General features: G+C 44.8%; 1 protein-coding gene across 1 annotated transcript in view; it reads left to right on the top strand.

Moving 5' to 3' along the window:
* The window catches only part of VWF (von Willebrand factor), a 215415-nt gene that overhangs the window by 40116 nt on the left and 157393 nt on the right, over positions 1-17906 (top strand). The window contains exons 6-9 of the mRNA XM_007937087.2: positions 10460-10676; positions 12694-12816; positions 13683-13794; positions 16329-16375. Of these exons, the coding sequence (XP_007935278.1) occupies positions 10460-10676; positions 12694-12816; positions 13683-13794; positions 16329-16375 (499 nt within the window). The remainder of the gene's footprint in view (positions 1-10459; positions 10677-12693; positions 12817-13682; positions 13795-16328; positions 16376-17906) is intronic.

The following is a 17906-nucleotide window of genomic DNA, read 5'->3' as shown; positions in this document are numbered from 1 at the left end:
AGGGATGTGTTTTGGGTCTGTATCCTGGTCTCTTGTTTCTCCTGCTTTATCTTGCTTCTTTGTGTGGACTGTGATGCTCTGTTGTCTCTGAGGCATTGTGACATTTTTGTGTTTATATTTAATTGGTGATTATATGTTAGAGTGACTTGCCTGTGATTTTCATTTTCTTTGTATGTTATCTATACAGGCAGGGTACTGTGCTGTGTTCCTCTATTCACTAGTTGATAGCATTTATACACTCACCACCTGTCTCCTTTCCTGTTGTCAGCCTCTCATATATCCTTGCTGACCCTGGCAAATAAAGCCTGTTCTTAGGTCCCTGGAATCTGAATGAGAATGCTATCTCTTTAAAATCTAAAATGGTTGCCACTTGAAGACATTCAAAATGGCTGCATCCTCGGTCACTTTAAATATCCAAAATGGCTGCCATGTGTAAATAATCAAAATGACTGTGCCCTCCAGACAGCAGAAAGTCCACAGCTCATTTGTCTCCCTCCTTGCTGTTTCCCTTCCTAGTCGCAGGCCACCAGAGCAGTTGTCCCTGAAGCCCTTGGTGACCGGACTGATCTTTAGGTGAATTCTCAGGTCCCAGCACCACTTGGAAATATTCAGAGTAGCTGACAGTCTGCAGCTCCGATCTTCTCTGTACTCACTGTTTTCATTCAGGTTTTTCCACCAGTTGGTGCTTATTCCACTTCTGTATAGTTCCTTTCAAAGTTCAGGGTTCCAGGATTATCTTCTGTATCTCTGTCAATTGGTTTTTCTTTTCTTTGTTGATGATGGTTTGTGTCGCTTGTCTGCCTATTCCTCCATCTTACCGGAAGGCCTCCTGCCTTGATCCTTGGTTCTTGAGAATCACTCAGATGCTTCCCAGGGGCATAGGGGACGGAAGATGGGGAGAGTCTTTGGGAGGCCTCTCTGGCTATCTCTCCCTGGGTCTGGGGACTTCTGTGACATATCCAGTTACCCTGCTTCTCAGTAGGGCTGTTGTACCCCAACCATCTCAGAGAGAGGAACGTCCAACTTCATAAAAACCACCCATTTGATGGAAATCTATCAATCATCTTCCTGGGGGCATTCCAGATCTTGGAATGTGGGTGGGAATCCCAGGCCAACCAGAAGTTATAAATAGGATTGGGCAACCCTCCCCCATCCATTCCTGCAGGCTGACTAACGAGAAACTACGCCCTGCTGTGGGCTGAATTCTTGAACCCCCTACTTTGGTTCAGTTCAGGCTCTTGGCGCCTCCACACCTCCTCCAGGGGTAGCCATGGGGCACCCACCCCAGAGCTGGAAAGAGCAGGGCCTCACTGAACAATCTTACACTTTATATATTAGATTCTCCTTTCTTTGTTCATTGCAGTCCTAGGAATGCCTCCCCCCCTCCTTCTTTGTCAGCAGTTTGAGACCAAACACAATGGCTAAGTTTCAGACCTCTTGCTACTGCTTTCTCTCCTCCCCCTGCTGCTGCTGGGATGTGCTTGTTTTTTCTCCCCCTCCCTTGAACCAGCCTTCATCTCTGGGGAATAAGCCTAGTCTCTTTAATGAGCTGAAAATGTGATTAAGATGAGCCTCAATTGGGTCTGCACACCCGCCCTAGCAGGGTGAGGTCATGGATTGATGGAGCTAGGATGGAGCTTTCTTACCAGCTTCTGGCACCACCGACAGGAGCTGAAGAAAGACAGAAGAGCTGCTGCCGGGCATTGGAGCCAGGGAGATGCTGGAAGTGTGCAAATTAGCTGACCCCTATTTTGTGTCCTTGCCAGATTAGTTTAGCAGAGAACTGAGGCAAAGTCATCTTCTAGCTGTTTGTTTAGTATTGACAACAGGCAAAAGATAATAGTTATAAACAATTGATCCTTCCTGGTGTAATCTAATTTGACTTTATTTTGCAGCAACCATCTAAAATACATATTGCTATCTGTGTTAGAAACAGGTTCAGCTATAAGTAATACGAAGCCTAAAAACATAATGGTTTAAACAATATAGAGACTTATTTCTTTGTCATGTGAAGAAATTCAAGGGTAGGTTGTCCAGGGCCAGCACAGGATCCGTGGCATCAGGGATCCAGGGTCCTTCTGTCCTGTTTCTCAGGGAATGAATCTGTCCTCAGCATGGGGCTTCCGCTTCATGGTCCAAGATGGCTGCTCAAGCTTCAGTCATCGCAACTACAGGAGGAGAGGGACTAAGAAGGAAACATATGCACCTTTGGAGGATACTTCCTGGAAGTTGTACAAAGCAATTCTGCTTGTATCTTACTGCCCAAAGCAGAGTCATATATCATATACCACCTACTCTGGGGAGATGCACCCCTTAGATCACCAGAGGGGCAGAATTTACAAAAAGAAAAAGCTGGACGGATAGGAATGCATAGATAAGAAGGCACAGGGAGCGGGTAATGACAGGGAGGGGAGGGGAGGAGAGTTTTTTATGGTTGGGGATGGTAATTAGGGCTGTGAAATCAAATGTGCAGGAGCTGTTGAATGTAAATCAAATTTGCTTTGAAAATTCACACCCAAAGCACAATATAAATAAATAAATAAATAAATAAATAAAACAAAACTCAACAAAAAAGAAAGAAAGAAGGAAGGAGGAATGGAAATGGGAAACACAGGGAAGAAGTGGGATGAGTGACATTACATTGTGGGGACTGTAATCAGTGACACGCAACAGAATGTGTATGAATTTTTAATGGAGTACTGATTTGGTCTGTAAACCTTCACCTAAGTCACAACAAAAAGTTTTTTTTTTTTTTTAAAGGCAACTAATATCTTAGTCAGAAGGCACTTGACTGCTAACCAGAAGGCTGGCAGTTCCAACCCACCAGCCACTCCTCGGAAGGGATGTTGGGCAATCTACTTCCATGGTGATACTGCCTCGGAAACCCAAGGAGGGGTCACTATGAGTCAGGTTGACTCGATGACACATAACAATAACAACAATGTCTTAGTTGTTCAGTAAAACCTGCCAAAGCCAGAACCTGTATGAGGCAGAAACCTGTCAGAGAAGGAAAACCCAAATACTTTCCACTAAAACGAATGATAGAAAAGTGGTAAGAATGCATGCATCCTGTCAAAGGGGGAAAACTTGCAAGACTCAGAAAAGGCAGTCCTGTCAAGTTCCACTCTCACAAGTTTCACTGTATTATTAAAATAGTTTTGACCTCACAGCTCCCTGAAAGGATCTCAGGGGGTCACTAAGGGGTTTTAGGACCACACTTGGAGAACCTCATAAATTCTTTAATCTCTCCATGTGTCAGTTTCCAAATCTGAAAGGCTGTATTTATCCAGCCTTTCTCTGAGGAGATTTATGTTCTTTGAAGGTATCTTCAGGTCTTGGAGGGGCCAGTTTATGGTAGTGGGAGACTAGGTGGCCTCTGAAATCAGAACTTTATTTTGGTGGGCTAGGGGAGAATGGGCTCCTTGGGTGGTGCAAATGGTTAAGCACTGGACTACTAACTCAAATGTTGGGAGTTCGAGCCTACCCATAGTCACCTCAGAAAACAGGCCTGACTATTTACTTATGAAAAACCAGCCATTGAAAACCTTGTGGAGCACCATTCTACTCTGATACACATGGGGTCTCTATGAGTCTGAGTTGACTCAACAGTAACTGGTTTGCTTTTTGTTTAGGGGAGTGTGTAGTCAGTCAACTGTGGAGGGCAAGGAGAGAGTTTGAGTCAGTCTTTCCTTAAATCAGGGAGATGAGCAGGGCTTATGGAGGGTCTTGTGGTCTGGAACTTCTCTTAGGTCTACATCCTTCCATGACTGAGCAAGCAGTGAGGAGCTAGTGATGATCGACTTAGCTACCTAGAAGCTTGTTCCAGCTGCTCTGTGCCAACACACTGATGCATAACTATGCCCACCTTCCGCAGGAAAAGGGATAGCATGGGAAACATTCCTAAGTCCTATAAAGGTTTGGATAAAGCAAATAAAATCCTGTTTACCACATAGTAAATGCTGTGTGGATAGAGTGAATTGGAATCAATTAGAGAAAGGTGACTATGGACACCTCATGCAGGGAGGAACAAACTGAAAGGTCGGAAGATGTGGCATACACAGAAAACAGAAACTTATTCAGGAAAAGTTTGGTTAGGTTTTTAGTATGACAGGTCCCATAACTATCTGTTAAGAGAAGCTTAGCCACTAACCTATTAGAACAATGTCCCAGAGCATAGCAGGTCTTTCTTGGAATGTCTTTTGGCAATAACACTGAGCCTCAGGGAATAATAATAATAACACTGAGTCTCAGGAAATGGCTCGGTGGAAATTACCTTTTCTCTTCCTGCCTGAATTTATGCTGTTGGCATTGCCTATACTGCAACCTAAGTCTTACACATTGTCCAGGGCCCTGTTCAGATTTTGCCTCCTTCTTAGTCTTCCCTGGCATTTCAGCTATAGGTTTCTTCCAGCCCTGATTGGCCACACCTTTGGGAAGACACCCCTAAACTGGGACCAAGTCTTCAGACTGTTATATGAACTTTCCTTATGGAACACTTGGTCCAGGTAAAGAAAAAGCTCCTTAAGAACTGGAGAGTGTGACTTACCCATTTTTTGTGCTTTTTACTATTAGATTTCACTCTGAACATTCTTACTGCCTGCTCTGTGTGCCCTGGGAATCCAGCTCCTACCTTTGAAAGAATTACAGGGAAATACGGGAGACAGCCACAAAATGGATAATTTCAGCACAAGAGTAGATGTGCTAAGGGTGCTGTGGAAGCATCTAACTCAGTAGGGTGGAAGAAGGGGACCTGGTCAGACAACCTTTCCTGGAAAAGGTGGTTCCTGACCCAAGGTATAGAGTAGGAGTTAGCTGGGCAAGGGGGGGGGGGCACACTGGAGGGCAGAGAGGATGGGAAGGATAGATAGGCTTTATGAGAACTGAGTTCAATCCTGTATGCTTTTGAATGTATTCTTTGTGCCTGGCATGTAGTAGGTGTACAATAAATATCTGTTGAACAAAATGTGAAGATATGTTTTAGAAACCCATCAGTAAGGTATGAGAAGGGGAGCAGGAGGTATGGAACTAGAAAGGTTGGCTGGGGTCAGGTCAGGAAGGGCCTGGCCTCTTTGTCTTCCTAATGAGATTGGACATTGCCTTTTAAGCAGGGTGGGGACATAGTAAGCTTTGCATTTTAAATTCACTTGCACACACTGCTGGGACCTAGAAGCCACTCAGTGAATACTTGTTGAGTGAATTTTTTGCTTACCACTCACCTGCAAATGTCCCTGCTGTGAGTCTAAGAGCACAAGCTGTAGATGTCATCTTAGACTTGGTGGAGATGTCCTATCTTAGGACTTGGCCTGGTCTAACAGGGCTACCCAGGGTAGAATTGTGAGACACCAAGGGAGAGATGCCACTATGCTGGGACTGCTGGATGAGGGCAGATCTGCTACAGGTGCTGGGGGATGTCTGGAAGTCCTGCCTGGCTGTCAGACTGAGGTCACTCTAGGAGATAGAATCCAAGCCTGGCTGATCAGAGAAAGACTGGAAGATAAGGTGTGATGACAGACTTTTTGTTTCTAATGAGAAAGGAACCCTTACCTTTACAGATTTCAGGTACATGAGAGAGGCCAAAGGAGTTGTTCTAGGAGGAAAGTGACTGTTTCTGCAGAAATCCACTCTCATCCTGCAGGCAAATAACAAGAAAACACCCTTCTTGCTAAGGCTTTCTGTAAATCATTTAATACCTCAAGGGACCTCCCAGGAAATGGGCTGTAGTACTGTTCCTATTTTCCTTTGAGTGGGAGAAAAGACTAACTGGGGCCAGTTGGAGACAGGCCATGCTCTCTGAAAGGGGTGGGGGTGCCTGGACTCCTGGTGTCTGTTCTTTCCTCTGACTGATGCTGTGTCCTGCTAGGTAATATTTGCCAGGCTCCTGGTCCCTGCCCTTATAGAATTGCCCTGTGGTGTAGAGATTGCTCCAAGCCCCTACCCCATAGCCCAGGAGATGACAGAGATCACTAGAAAAACCCCATGGAGTAGCCTTTTTGAGTGTTTCTCTAGTTCTAAGTTGTGGGTGGGGAAGGAGGAAGGCAAGAGCCTGGGCATCTGGCCCTCTCTGTGAGCTACCCTTTGAGGGTTCAGTGACCTTACTTCCTGACTGGTATTTCTGAAGGGCAGGGAGGTGGCAGAATGGAAAGGAATTGCCTCAGTCCTCAGGCTCCTACTCTTAGCCTCAAACTGCCAGTGAGAATTGAGGCTCTCTGACTCGTTACAAAGAAGAGAGATTCCCCTCGTCTGTTCTAGAAAGAAACACACTTTGTTCTGGAGAAGTGTGAATTTTCCAAATAAATGTTTAACAAAAGCAGTTCCTCTGTTCACCACAGAGAACTCAAGATGTGAGAGAAGTGATAATGTGCCATGCCAATTGTTTATCCCTATACAGCCCAGGGAGATGGAGATGGGGGAAAAGGGACAAAGGTATCCTTCTGTCCTGTTAGTGATCTGCTCACCATTCTGGAGGATAAGCCTAATGGCATGCAGGGAAGGTGGAAGGGATCTCTCTGGTGGCCAAGATACCAATTGCAATGATGAAAATATAGGGTCACCATTTATTGGGCTAAACCTTTTACACGCAATACCTTCCATCTCCACTATAATCTTACCAGAGAGGAACAATTATTGAGGGAAAAGGGTTAAGTAAACAGCTCAAGGTCAAACAGGTAGCAGGTGGAAGATGCTGAACTTCAATCCAGGGCTGTTAGAGTCATAACAAGGCCAAGGGAAGCCTGCCTACCTGTCACCTTTCCTGGTCATCATCTTCAGAAAACTCCATGTCCCCTTGTGCAAAATGCTCAGGGTGGCAAGTGGAAGGATAAATGAAATTATGTGAGAGCTAAATGGCCATAGAACTGGGAACAATAGTCTTCATTTATTGCTTGCTTGCATGAGATTGTGTGAATATCATTATTATTCCCACTTAATGCAAGGACACCCTTGTCCAGAGAGGTGAGGAGATTTGCCTTAGTCCCCACTGTCAGGAAGTAGCCGAGCTGGGCTTTAAGTATATGCTTTTCCTACCCAGGAAGCCTCTGGGTGTGCAGAACTCCCAACTTGACCAAAAGTAGCTCAGAGAGTGGGACTCCACCCACAAGCTAGCCTGCTGGAGTTTTGCAGCTTAGCAGCCCTCCTTTGCTGCTGCTTTTCTAACATAAGGAGGGAACCAGCCCTGTCCAGTGTGTCTGTGCCACAGTCTTGGCCTCCCCACCTGGGTGCCCCAGGGTCTGTTGTGGTCTGGGAGCAGCTGTGACATTCTGCCTTGCTTGCTTGCCTGCTTCTGTCATAGATTCAAGTCCTCAGCATAGTGGCACTGTGGGCAGGACAGGGTTTTTGGGTGCTACTGGGTGGTTCTTGTGGATGGTGAGCAGCATCAGATCAGATTGTTTTCCTCCATGTTTTCCATGGGTCCATGGACTGGTCTGAGGCTGCTGCTCAGTTTATGTGGACTTGCTCTGGGGATTCTTTGTATATTTTAAGCAGGGATTTCTCTTTTTTCAAAACTGGTAATTTCTTTCCTCTTTTTATTCTCCCTTTACTGATTTGCTCTGGTTTACCCTTTAGGACTTAGCTTTTCTGTTTTGATCCTTCTGCTCTTCTTTCTTTTTAGCTGCAGGTTATGTCTAATTGCTGGAGTCTTGAATTGAATTGTGTCCCTCCAAAATTTGTGTCAACTTGGCTGGGCCGTGATTCTCAGTGGTTTAGAGACTATGTGATGATACCTGATGGTGTGATGTGATAAACCAATCAGGTGCAAAAGAATTAAGATTAAGGGTGGGTTGCAACACCCTTAGTCCTATCACAGACCTGATCTGATGTAAGGGGAGCTTCCCTTGGGACGTGGCCTGCAATACCTTTTATCTTACCAGAGATAAAAGGAGAGAGAAAGGAGGAGAGAAGGGGGACTGACTACCATGAAGAAAGAGGAGCCAGGGGCAGAGTGCATCCTTTGGACTCAGAATTCTGCACTGGGATCATCCTGGAGAAAGAGAGAGAGAGAGAAGACAGAGAGAAAGTCTTCCCCTGGAGCTAGTGAAACTGAGTAAAGTCAAAATTATTTCCCCCACTCTGGTTAGGGCAGATAATTAGAACAGATAGGACCCCTGATGGGAGTTGATAAGTAAACTTAATTACTCTCAACTACTTCCCCACCCAGGAGCTCTGGTAGCATAGTGCCTAAGGCACTTGACTGCTAACCAGAAAGCTGGCAGTTCAAACCCACCAGCCACTCCTCAGAAGGAAGGTTGGGCAATTTACTCGGAAACCCAAGGAGGGGTCACTATGAGTCCCAGCTAGACTCAAGAGCACTTAACAACAACAATATTTCCCCACCCAGACCCCAGTTGGAGATAGATGAGTAAACACATAGGACTCTGGTTGGAAACAAATGAGTAAATACGATAAGCTCAGTTCCTTAAGAACTGAATGAAAAACATTCTTTCCTACTATTTCTTTAGGCACAGGTAATAAACACGTTAATGTGTCTTAGAAAACAACTTGAAAATTAACTCTGGCTCCCCAGCAGACATGCACAGTGGGGCAGAGAAGAACAAAGTTACTGGGAATTAACATTTCAGCCAATTGTCAACCATCTCACGCCCAAATTCCTGAAATTTTTATGAATATGTATAACCTCTTCTGAAGCCTATAACACTGTAAATCAATGGAGTTTTGGAGAGTCAAATCTGGTTATGGATTCCCTTACTCCTTTCATTGCTCCTTGCAATAAATAATTTTCTCTCCTCTTAATCACTCGGTGTGTAAACTGTTTTGGCTTGACTGTGCACCGGGCAGGGACCCGCGTTTGATCCTATTTCACTAGCACCCTGAACTTTTGATCTCCTAAACTATAAGAGAATAATTCTGTTTGTTAAAGCCATTCATTTGTGGAACTAAGATAACTGGCTTCTAGGAGAGTGTGCATATGAATGAAATAAATTATGCAAACTACCTCCACTGTTTCTATTGATGATACTGTATTGTATCAAATCTAGGACATTGTTGATTCTAAGACATATCATTATTCTCTGTACCACTAGAAAGAAAAAGTTGCCAATTAAATTATGATGCTATCAGGAATCTAAGGAGCTCTGGTGGCACAGTGATTAAGGCATTGGGCTACTAACCAAAAGCCTGCTGGTTTGAATCCACCAGCTGCTCCATGGGGCAAAGATGAGGTAGTTTGCTTCCATAAAGGTTTTCCAGCCTTGGAAACCCTATGGGAATCACTATGAATTGGAATCAACTTGATGGCAGTGAGTTTATCAGGAAACTTAAGAGAAGGGAGTTTATTGTAATAGGGGAGGAATAACTCAGAAAAGGAGGGAAGAATAATTGCACAACTCGAAGAATGGAATCAATGTTACTAAACAGTACATGTAGAAATTGTTGAATTGGTTTATGTTCTGCTGTGCATATTCCCAACACCACTACAAATAAAATAATTTTTAAAATTATGATTCTATAGTATATCATAGGAGTTCTGGTAGCATAGTGCCTAAGGCACTTGACTGCTAACCAGAAAGCTGGCGGTTCAAACCCTCCAGCTACTCCTCGGAAGGAAGATAGGGCAATCTACTTCTGTAGTGATACTGCCTCGGAAACCCAAGGAGGGGTCGCTATGAGTTGGGTCCGACTTGACGACACATAACAACAACAACATCATATATCATGGAAGGAAGACCAGGCAGTCTATGTCCATAAAGATTTACCGCCTCTGAAACCAAAGGGGGGTCTCTAAGAGTCAGAATTGACTTGATGGCAGTGAGTTTGAGTTATAATAAAGAGTTAGCAAGAGTAATAAAGGGCCAGAATCCCAAACTTCCCTTACTTAAGTTGAAGGTATCAGCACAATGATAAAACCTAAGAATAGCAGTTGTCTTGCAGAGTATCTCTGTGACATTTAGTAGAATCTTAGCATGTTTTTGCTGATGGGAACTGGGGAACACAGGAATCACCTATGTGAAACTGTTCACTACAGATTAGTAAGTAACCACAATCAAGCCTGTGCATACTTTGCTTATTGGGTAATCCATATCCCTGGGTGCCAGGAACTGTGCCACATGCTGGGAGGATAGTGGTGAATGAAAAAGACACAGCCTCTGTCTTGTAGGAGCTTCCTTAATTACCCGGGGAGAGTTAAGTCATCCCCGGCTGCCACAAGCTTGTTGTTGTTGTTACGTGCAGTTGAGTAGGACCCTACTCATAGTGACCCCTCCTTGGGTTTCTGACCCCTCCTTGGGTTTCTAAGACAGTATCACTACGGAAGTAGATTGCCCCAACTTCCTTCTGAGGAATGGCTGGTGGGATTGCACGCCAGCCTTCTGATTAGCAGTCAAGTGCTTTAGGCACTACACTACCAGAGCTCCTGCCACAAGCTTAGGGAGGTACTAACAGGCACATGAAAGCTGTAGGGGTCACAAGGCACTACCATTGCTGAGGAGGCCATCTTGTTCCGCAGGTCCTGTGGGAGAAATGCCAGCTACTGAAGAATGCCTCCGTGTTCGCCCGCTGCCACACCTTGGTGGATCCCGAACCTTTTGTGGCTCTGTGTGAGAAGACTCTGTGCACGTGCACACAAGGCCCAGAATGCCCTTGCTCTGTGCTCCTGGAGTATGCCCGTGCCTGTGCGCAGCAGGGTGTTAGGCTGTATGGCTGGAGTGATCACAGCACCTGCCGTAAGTCATGGCCCTCAAGTCCTGAGGGCCACCCCCCCCCCCCCCCCCCCCCCAGGAAGGTTGGGCAAACCCGACTTCCATAGTCACCATGGCGTTGGTGTCCTCGCCCGCCCCCCCCCCGTCCTTCCTGTCCTGAGTTGCTCCCTGGCTGGGGAAAGTGCTCTGGTGGTGATGAGCGGTGTTCGTCCTGGACTGGAAGCCGAAGAGCTGTGTCTGGGTTGTTTACCTTTTTCACACCCCTTCTCAGTCCTTGCCTGCAAAAGCCGCCATGTTCCTAAACCTGGTTTCTGAAAGGCTCCTGCTCTCTTACCCTGGTAGAGTCTGTAATGGCCGGTAGAGGGCACTTTGCTCCAAAAGTCTGTGGCTAAGTTTGAAAGAAGGAGCTCTGGTGGCATAGTGCCTAGGGCATTGGACTGCTAATGAGCAGGTTGGTGGTTTAAACTCACCAGCCATTCCGCGGAAGGCAAACTGGGCAGTCTACTTCCCTAAAGATTTACTGCCTCGGAAACTGAAAAGGGTGTAGCTATTGAGTTGGAATCCACTAGATGGCAGTGAGTTTGGTTTTTGGTTTAAGTTTGAAAGGCCAGCCGCTTGTCCTTTCTCCTGCCTCTGTTTATTCGATGGGTCTCCCATTTTCCCCATGACTTCCCTCAAGAAATCTATTCCCTGACTGGCAAAATGTTCTCTGCATCTGACTAAAATCTCAGCAGCTGCAATTTTAGTTGATGTCTTCACTATCTGGCTGTCTGAATTGACAAGGCACAGGGAGTTGGCCAACTGTCCACGTGATGATCTTTCAGTGGCTCGGAGGCTTTTATTAAGTTTTTCCCTTTTATTAAATCAGCCTTCTCTCCTCCTCCAGGCTGAACACATTCTTTCCACCTCACCTCATGGCTCCCACGGTTTTGATCTTCTAATCCCGTTAGGTCCCTAGTCATTATCACTATCCCCAAGTTACTGTGATTAAGTAGGGCCTTCTCTGGTCACCTTGCAGGAAACCTCCTCTCACCCAATTTCACTAATCAAAAGCTATGCAGATGAACAACCAGTTTGGGATAATTACACAGATAATACAGACTGGTGGAGACAGAGGAGCTGGCAAAATATTTACACTACACACATGTTTGCAGCAAACAGCTTATAAACGAAAGCTTTTTATCTTTGCTGTGAGGGTTGTGAGAAAGGTGAATATTAGCAGCTGGTTTCTCCTCTGTAAGGAAAAACTTGATAGAGTGGCAGTTACTTTTGTTCTTTGAAGACTGGGTGGTGGAGATACTTGATGTATCTTGAAAGAGAAGGTGCTTGGGGCAATTGTTTTGGTGTCAGGACATCCAGAAAAGAGCTTTGGTATGGCCTGCTTTTTCAGTCTGCCAGAACATCAGTTGGTGATGAGTTAGAAAGGAGGAGATCTAGTCCTTGGCCCAGAGGAGCTGGGTCCAGTAGAGGAGCATAGTGACACACTTAGGTAGTAGGACCCTGAATATAGTTCTGCAGCAAAGTGGAAATAAATACAGAATGAATATCACCCATGCAGAGAAAGAGGGCATGAATATAATTTGCCCCTGCTAGGTAGGGCATTGGATTAATCTCGATCCATGGGGAAGAGGAATTTTCAGAGGGGAGATGTGAGGACATTGCTTGGTCCCAGGAAGCCTTTTTTTTTTTTTTCCAGTGTAAGAGTTTCAGTCTCACCCTGAAAGTGTTTTTGGTGAAAGGGTCAGAGCATAGAGGAGCAAAGCAATGCCACATTGTTCGGGGGATAGATGATCAAGGGAGTAGAGGGTAGTCCTAGGTGAACCTGGTAAGTCCTAGCCAGTACCTCATAAGAGGGAATACTTTCAGATTAGGGGTGGTTGGGCAGTGGGGAGGCCTCAAAGAGGTATGTTGGTTATTGAGATAGAGATGGTCCTTATAGCAGCTGAAGGGGACAAGGAGGCTCTGAATTTGACATGACTTGTAGGATGCTGCACTGGAGGGAAACCACTGCGGGGGAAGTGACTTTGGTTTTCTGTTTTAGGACTGGCATGCCCGGCTGGCATGGAGTATAAGGAGTGTGTGTCCCCCTGCACCAGAACCTGCCAGAGCCTACACATCAATGAAGTGTGTGAGGAGCCATGTGTGGATGGCTGCAGCTGCCCCGGTAATAAACTTACCACTTTATTTACAAACCTGAGACCTTGCCAGTGCCCTTGACTTTGGAAGACGAGATGAAGGCTACTTGTGTTCCCCACTGCTGAAATCAGAGGCCTACTATTTATTTTTTTAAAAGTCTTTGACCAGAGTGATTGGGATTAAGCTGGTATTTGTTTTTAATTTATGTTTTCCTTTTGTACTATATCCATGAAAGCACTTCTGTCTAGGGAACTAGAAGGATGGCCTAGGCTCCAACGGTTACTTTGTTTGGGTAACATGTGGCCCAATCTGAGCTGCAGTTTTGTTTTCCCAGTTAGGTGATAGGGAATCAGTCTGGGAGAGATATTTTAAAATGTTTCCTGAGTTTGCCATGTGAATTCAGTTGAAAAAGAGGTTTGTGCTAGAAATTTTTTCTCAAGAGAAACTTTGTGAGCTTTGGTGAAAAACTCTTTAATTATATTAATAGTGAATCCTATGTGTTTGGACTCTTGGCTTCCTTTCTAGAAGGCCCTGAACAAAACTCTTTTCCCCATTTCTTCATCTATAGAATGGAGATTCCTAATCCTCCCCCACTTCCCCACACTGTGTTACTGTGAAAGGTCTTTGAGTGTCCTAGAAGAAACTGTAAGCCTAGACTCATGACTTCCCTACTTGACCTTGAACAAAACTCTTTCCTGAATTTCTTTACCTGTAGAATGGACATGAATAAATCCCTTCCTTCATATTGGTTAATGTGAAAGGTAAACATCTCAGAGCTGCTTTGAGTTTCCTGGAAGAAGCTCTGAACTAACTGCCTTTGGGGATTATATACTTGTGAGATGAGTAATGATGATGACAATGTTAAGACCTCTGCTCTGGTGTCCTTGATCCCAGAGGGGCAGCTACTTGATGAAGGCCGCTGTGTGGAGCGCACAGAGTGTTCCTGTGTACATTCTGGGAAGCGGTACCCTCCAGGCTCCTCCCTTTCACAAGACTGCAACACCTGGTAAGTGTAAGCTGGGAGAGCAGCAGGCCAGGGACTTGGGGAGAGGATGCTGCGGCAATAGTTGCAGCCACCTGGGCTGAGGGAGAATAAGCTAAGATTTGGGGTTGGCAAAGGGCATAGAAGTCAATGATGAAGAGCAAGGATTATATTACAGATATGCCTGTAGGATGGGGGTGATCAAACAGGGGAGGATCATTCACCTGTAAACCACAACTCTAGCTCTCCCCTCAAATTGTGCTGTAAAATATGATTTTTCTCTCCTTGAAGAGGGACTATATGATAGTCATCAAGTAGCATGCATTTCCTTCTCTCCTTGAGATCTATTAATAGGTGCTGGTGATTCAATGGTTAAGGGCTCATCTGCTAACCAAAAGATTGGTGGTTCTAACCCACCCAGCAGCTCTGAAGGAAAAAGACCTGGTGATCCACTTTTCTAAAGATTACAGCCAAGAAAACTGTATGGGGGCAGTCCTACTGTGTCATATGGTGTTGTGATGAGTTGGCATTGACTCCATGGCACCTAACAACAGTACCAACACAAGAGGGAGTCCCTAGAAGGCACTAGTGATTCAGTGGTAGAATGCTTGCCTTTTATTTGGGAGATACAGTTCGATTCCCAGCCAGTTTCTCTTTAAGCACAGCCAATATACACACCTGTCAGTGGAGGCACATTGCTATGATGGAGGTTTCAGTGGAGCTTCCAGACTAAGACAGACCAGGAAGAAAGGGCTGGTGATCTGCTTCTAAAAATCAACCAATGAAAACTCTATGTATCACAGTGGTCTGATCTTGTACATGGGCTCGTAATGAGTTGGGCATCCACTTGATGGCAGCTAACAGCAATAGGAAGTCCCTTGGTGGTTTAATGGTTAATGTGCTCAGCTGCTAACTGAAATGGTGGAGGTTCAGGTCTACCCAGAGACACCTAGGAAGAAAGGCCTGGCAATCTATATATGTATAAAAATCAGCCATTGAAAACCTGTAGAGCACAGTTCTACTCTGACACACATGGGGCTGTTCTGAGTTGGAATCAACTCAACGAAAACTAGTTTTTTTCAGGAAGCAGCAGTGGGAAAACACACAGATTAACCAGGAGCTTGTTTCCCTGTCTCTGCTAAGCTCAAGTCATCTTCTCAAGAAGTCTCTTTGGATGTTTACTCTAGCTGGCTTTGCCTGGCCTCAGAACATCCGGGAAAATAACTTCTTGTTTCATCTCCAGACCTCTTCCCTTTGCTTTCTTTCCCTGCTGGGCAGGCTTCAGCACTCACTCAGCCTTCAGTGAGGTCAGTTGGCTGCCCAGCATGGTTCTGGGCATCTCTTTCAACAGCTCTTCCTTGTTCTCTTCCACTGGCTGAGTGTAAGTGTAGAAATTTGACTTCTTAGTGGCTGGGTAGATTTTTCAGGGACATAATATCTTCTAGGTATTCTTCTTCTGCTTCCCCGTCAGGGTTTTTTTCTTTTTTTTCTTCCAGAGTTTAAAACACTTTAATGGGTTCCTATTGCCTTTATTGCCTTTAGAATGTAGTGTTTTTTTTTTTTTTTTTTCCAAATACGTTTTTTTTTTTTTTTTTTTTTTTTTTTTTTTTTTTTTTTTGTTTAAAAATTTATTTTTTTTTTTTTTTTTTTTAAATTTTATTATGATTTGGGTGAAAGTTTACAGAGCAAATTCATTTTCCATACAGGAGTTCACATACACTTTGTCTCATGACATTGACTGCAGTTTCCCACAATGCAACAGCTCCCCTCCCACTTCCTCCCCATAGTTACCTGTTCCCTATGTCTTTTCCTCTCATACAGTCCTGCCCCCGCCCCCCGGCTGTCTCCCTGTGCATACACAGCCCTTCTATTCTCCCATGACTGATCTCTCCAAAGAGTGTATCTACCTAAAGTAAATGTTCAGCTCATATGCCTGTCTTTTGTTTGTCTGGAAGCCACAGGAGTGGGTTCAATTCTAGACCTGAAGGGCAGCTAGGGGTCATAATCTCAGGGGTTCCAGCAGGCTCTATCAGACCAGGGAATCTGGTCCCCCCCTCCTTTTCTAAAAAATTATTTTGAATTTTGTTCCACATTGTTCTCCTGTTCTATCTGGATCTCCTACATACATCCCCCTCCAAGTGGTAGTCTGTCCGGGTTTCTTCCCCTCACAAATATCTCCAAGATTCCCTAGTGGCCTGCAGCCACATAAAGAGCCCGCTAGCATAAGCTCCTTTCTTTTCCCAGATCCCTTCCTTTGGGGGCTGTGGTATCTGTTGTGAGCTCTATATTCATTCATATACACTGTGTTTAGGTTCCCAGGTGGTACAAATGGTTTGCACTGAACTGCTAACCTAAGGGTTGGCAGTTCGGAGTCACCCAGTAGGGCATTGGAAGAAAGGCCTGGAGATCTGCATCAATAAGGATTACAGCCAAGACAACCTTTTGAAGCAGTTTTACTCTGTAACACATGGGGTTGCCATGTCGGTATCGACTTGGTAGCAATGGAAGAAAACCCTGTTTGCAGAATTACCAATGATATGTGCTTCTGTCCCCAACAGCATTTGCCGAAATAGTCTGTGGATCTGCAGCAATGAAGAATGCCCAGGTAAGTGATTTTCTGCTAGTTCCATCCCTTCTTTGAATGGAAAGATAGGTTCTACCTTACTTACTAGACAGGAAGGTCACACATCAAGGCAGGAGGAAGAAGGCCCCATTGCATAGTTTGGGTGCAACCACCTGACTGCAGCTCTGGTTTCAGATACTAGCTGTGTTAACTCACTCATGGGCCAGAGGAGGGGAGCCCTGCAGTAGAGGAAAGGGGAGAATGCACCTGGGCTCAGGTTTTGTTCTTTTTTCATCACCTGTTTGCTTAGAGGATTAAGGCTGAATGAGCTGCAAACCCTGTAAGGTCATGGTTGACTAAGCAAAGAGGACTCAAATTCTTTGGAAAATTAAGGGGAAGAAGGGCCAGGTAATTTTTTAGGCCTGAAGTAAGTTTTAATGAAGTTTTCTGGAATGCCTGTTATGAAGACCTTGGCATGTTCCAAGAGCTAAGAAAACCAGGTCACCAAATGATTCTTCTAACCCTGTCCCTGCCCTGGGAAATACGTTAGGAAAAGTTGTCTTACAATATCTGCCCTTCAGTTTTCCCTTTGTTTGGTATTGGCTGTATTTTATTTACTGCAAATCTTGTTCATTCTAAGTCCCTTTCTACCTCACTCCCCAATGACCCTAGGTTCTCTCTTGATGGTTTGTCCCCTTTATGGTAACTAACATGATATTTACTGTATGCTGGACTTGGTAAGGCATTTGGCTGCTGATCAGAAGGTTGGTGGTTCAAACCCACCAGGTGCTCTGTGGGAAGAAGATGAGGCAATCTACTTCCTTAAAGATTTAATAGCCGTGGAAACGCAATGGGGTTGCTATGAGTCAGAATTGACTTGATGGCAGTGAGTTTGGTTTTTTGAATTTGGACTCTGTGCTAAACACTTCATGTGTGTTATCTCATCACAACAACCTTTGAGGCAGGCATTATCTATTCTCACTTTACAAAGAGGGGGAAAGACCCAGAGAGGTTAAATAACTTACCCAAAATCACACAGCTGCTAAGAGGCCAAGCCAGGACTCAAACTTACAACTACCTGACTCTTACCTTTGCCCTTTCTTTTCCTTTCTTTCCCAGTCCTTGATCCATTCCTTTTCAGGAGGATCTTTTCTATCCCTTCATGAACTCAGGAGAATCCCTACTTAGTTAAAGACCAGCTCACCCTTATTTTACATGCTGGATAGTACTTTGTGGGCCCTCCTGCATGCAGAGTATAATATAAAACTGGAGGACAAACATCTAGATGAGGGACTCTCCCTCCCTTTGTGCTGAAGGGACCACATTGGTTTTGGTGGGGTTAAGCTTGACTATTTGGGATCATATTTAAGGTCTATGGATTAAAGGGTTTAGAGTCACTCAGGATCTTATTCTGTGTCTCCTGCACTGGGAAAAATCTAGAACTAGATAGGAAGTGGGCAGTAAGTTAAGTCAATTACTCTGTCTCAGATATGGGCTCACCAGCCAGTTTATTTCCTGTGCAATTCTTGAAGGAAACACTAAAGTCCAAAGATTCCACTTGTAGGCAATATCC

The sequence above is a fragment of the Orycteropus afer genome, unplaced genomic scaffold (assembly GCF_000298275.1).
Source record: "Orycteropus afer afer isolate SDZICR_OR568_19922 unplaced genomic scaffold, OryAfe1.0 scaffold00040, whole genome shotgun sequence".
In the NCBI taxonomy this organism is placed as follows: domain Eukaryota; kingdom Metazoa; phylum Chordata; class Mammalia; order Tubulidentata; family Orycteropodidae; genus Orycteropus; species Orycteropus afer.
The sequence above is the reverse complement of the archived record's forward strand: the minus strand, read 5'-3'. Positions and strand labels throughout refer to the sequence as shown.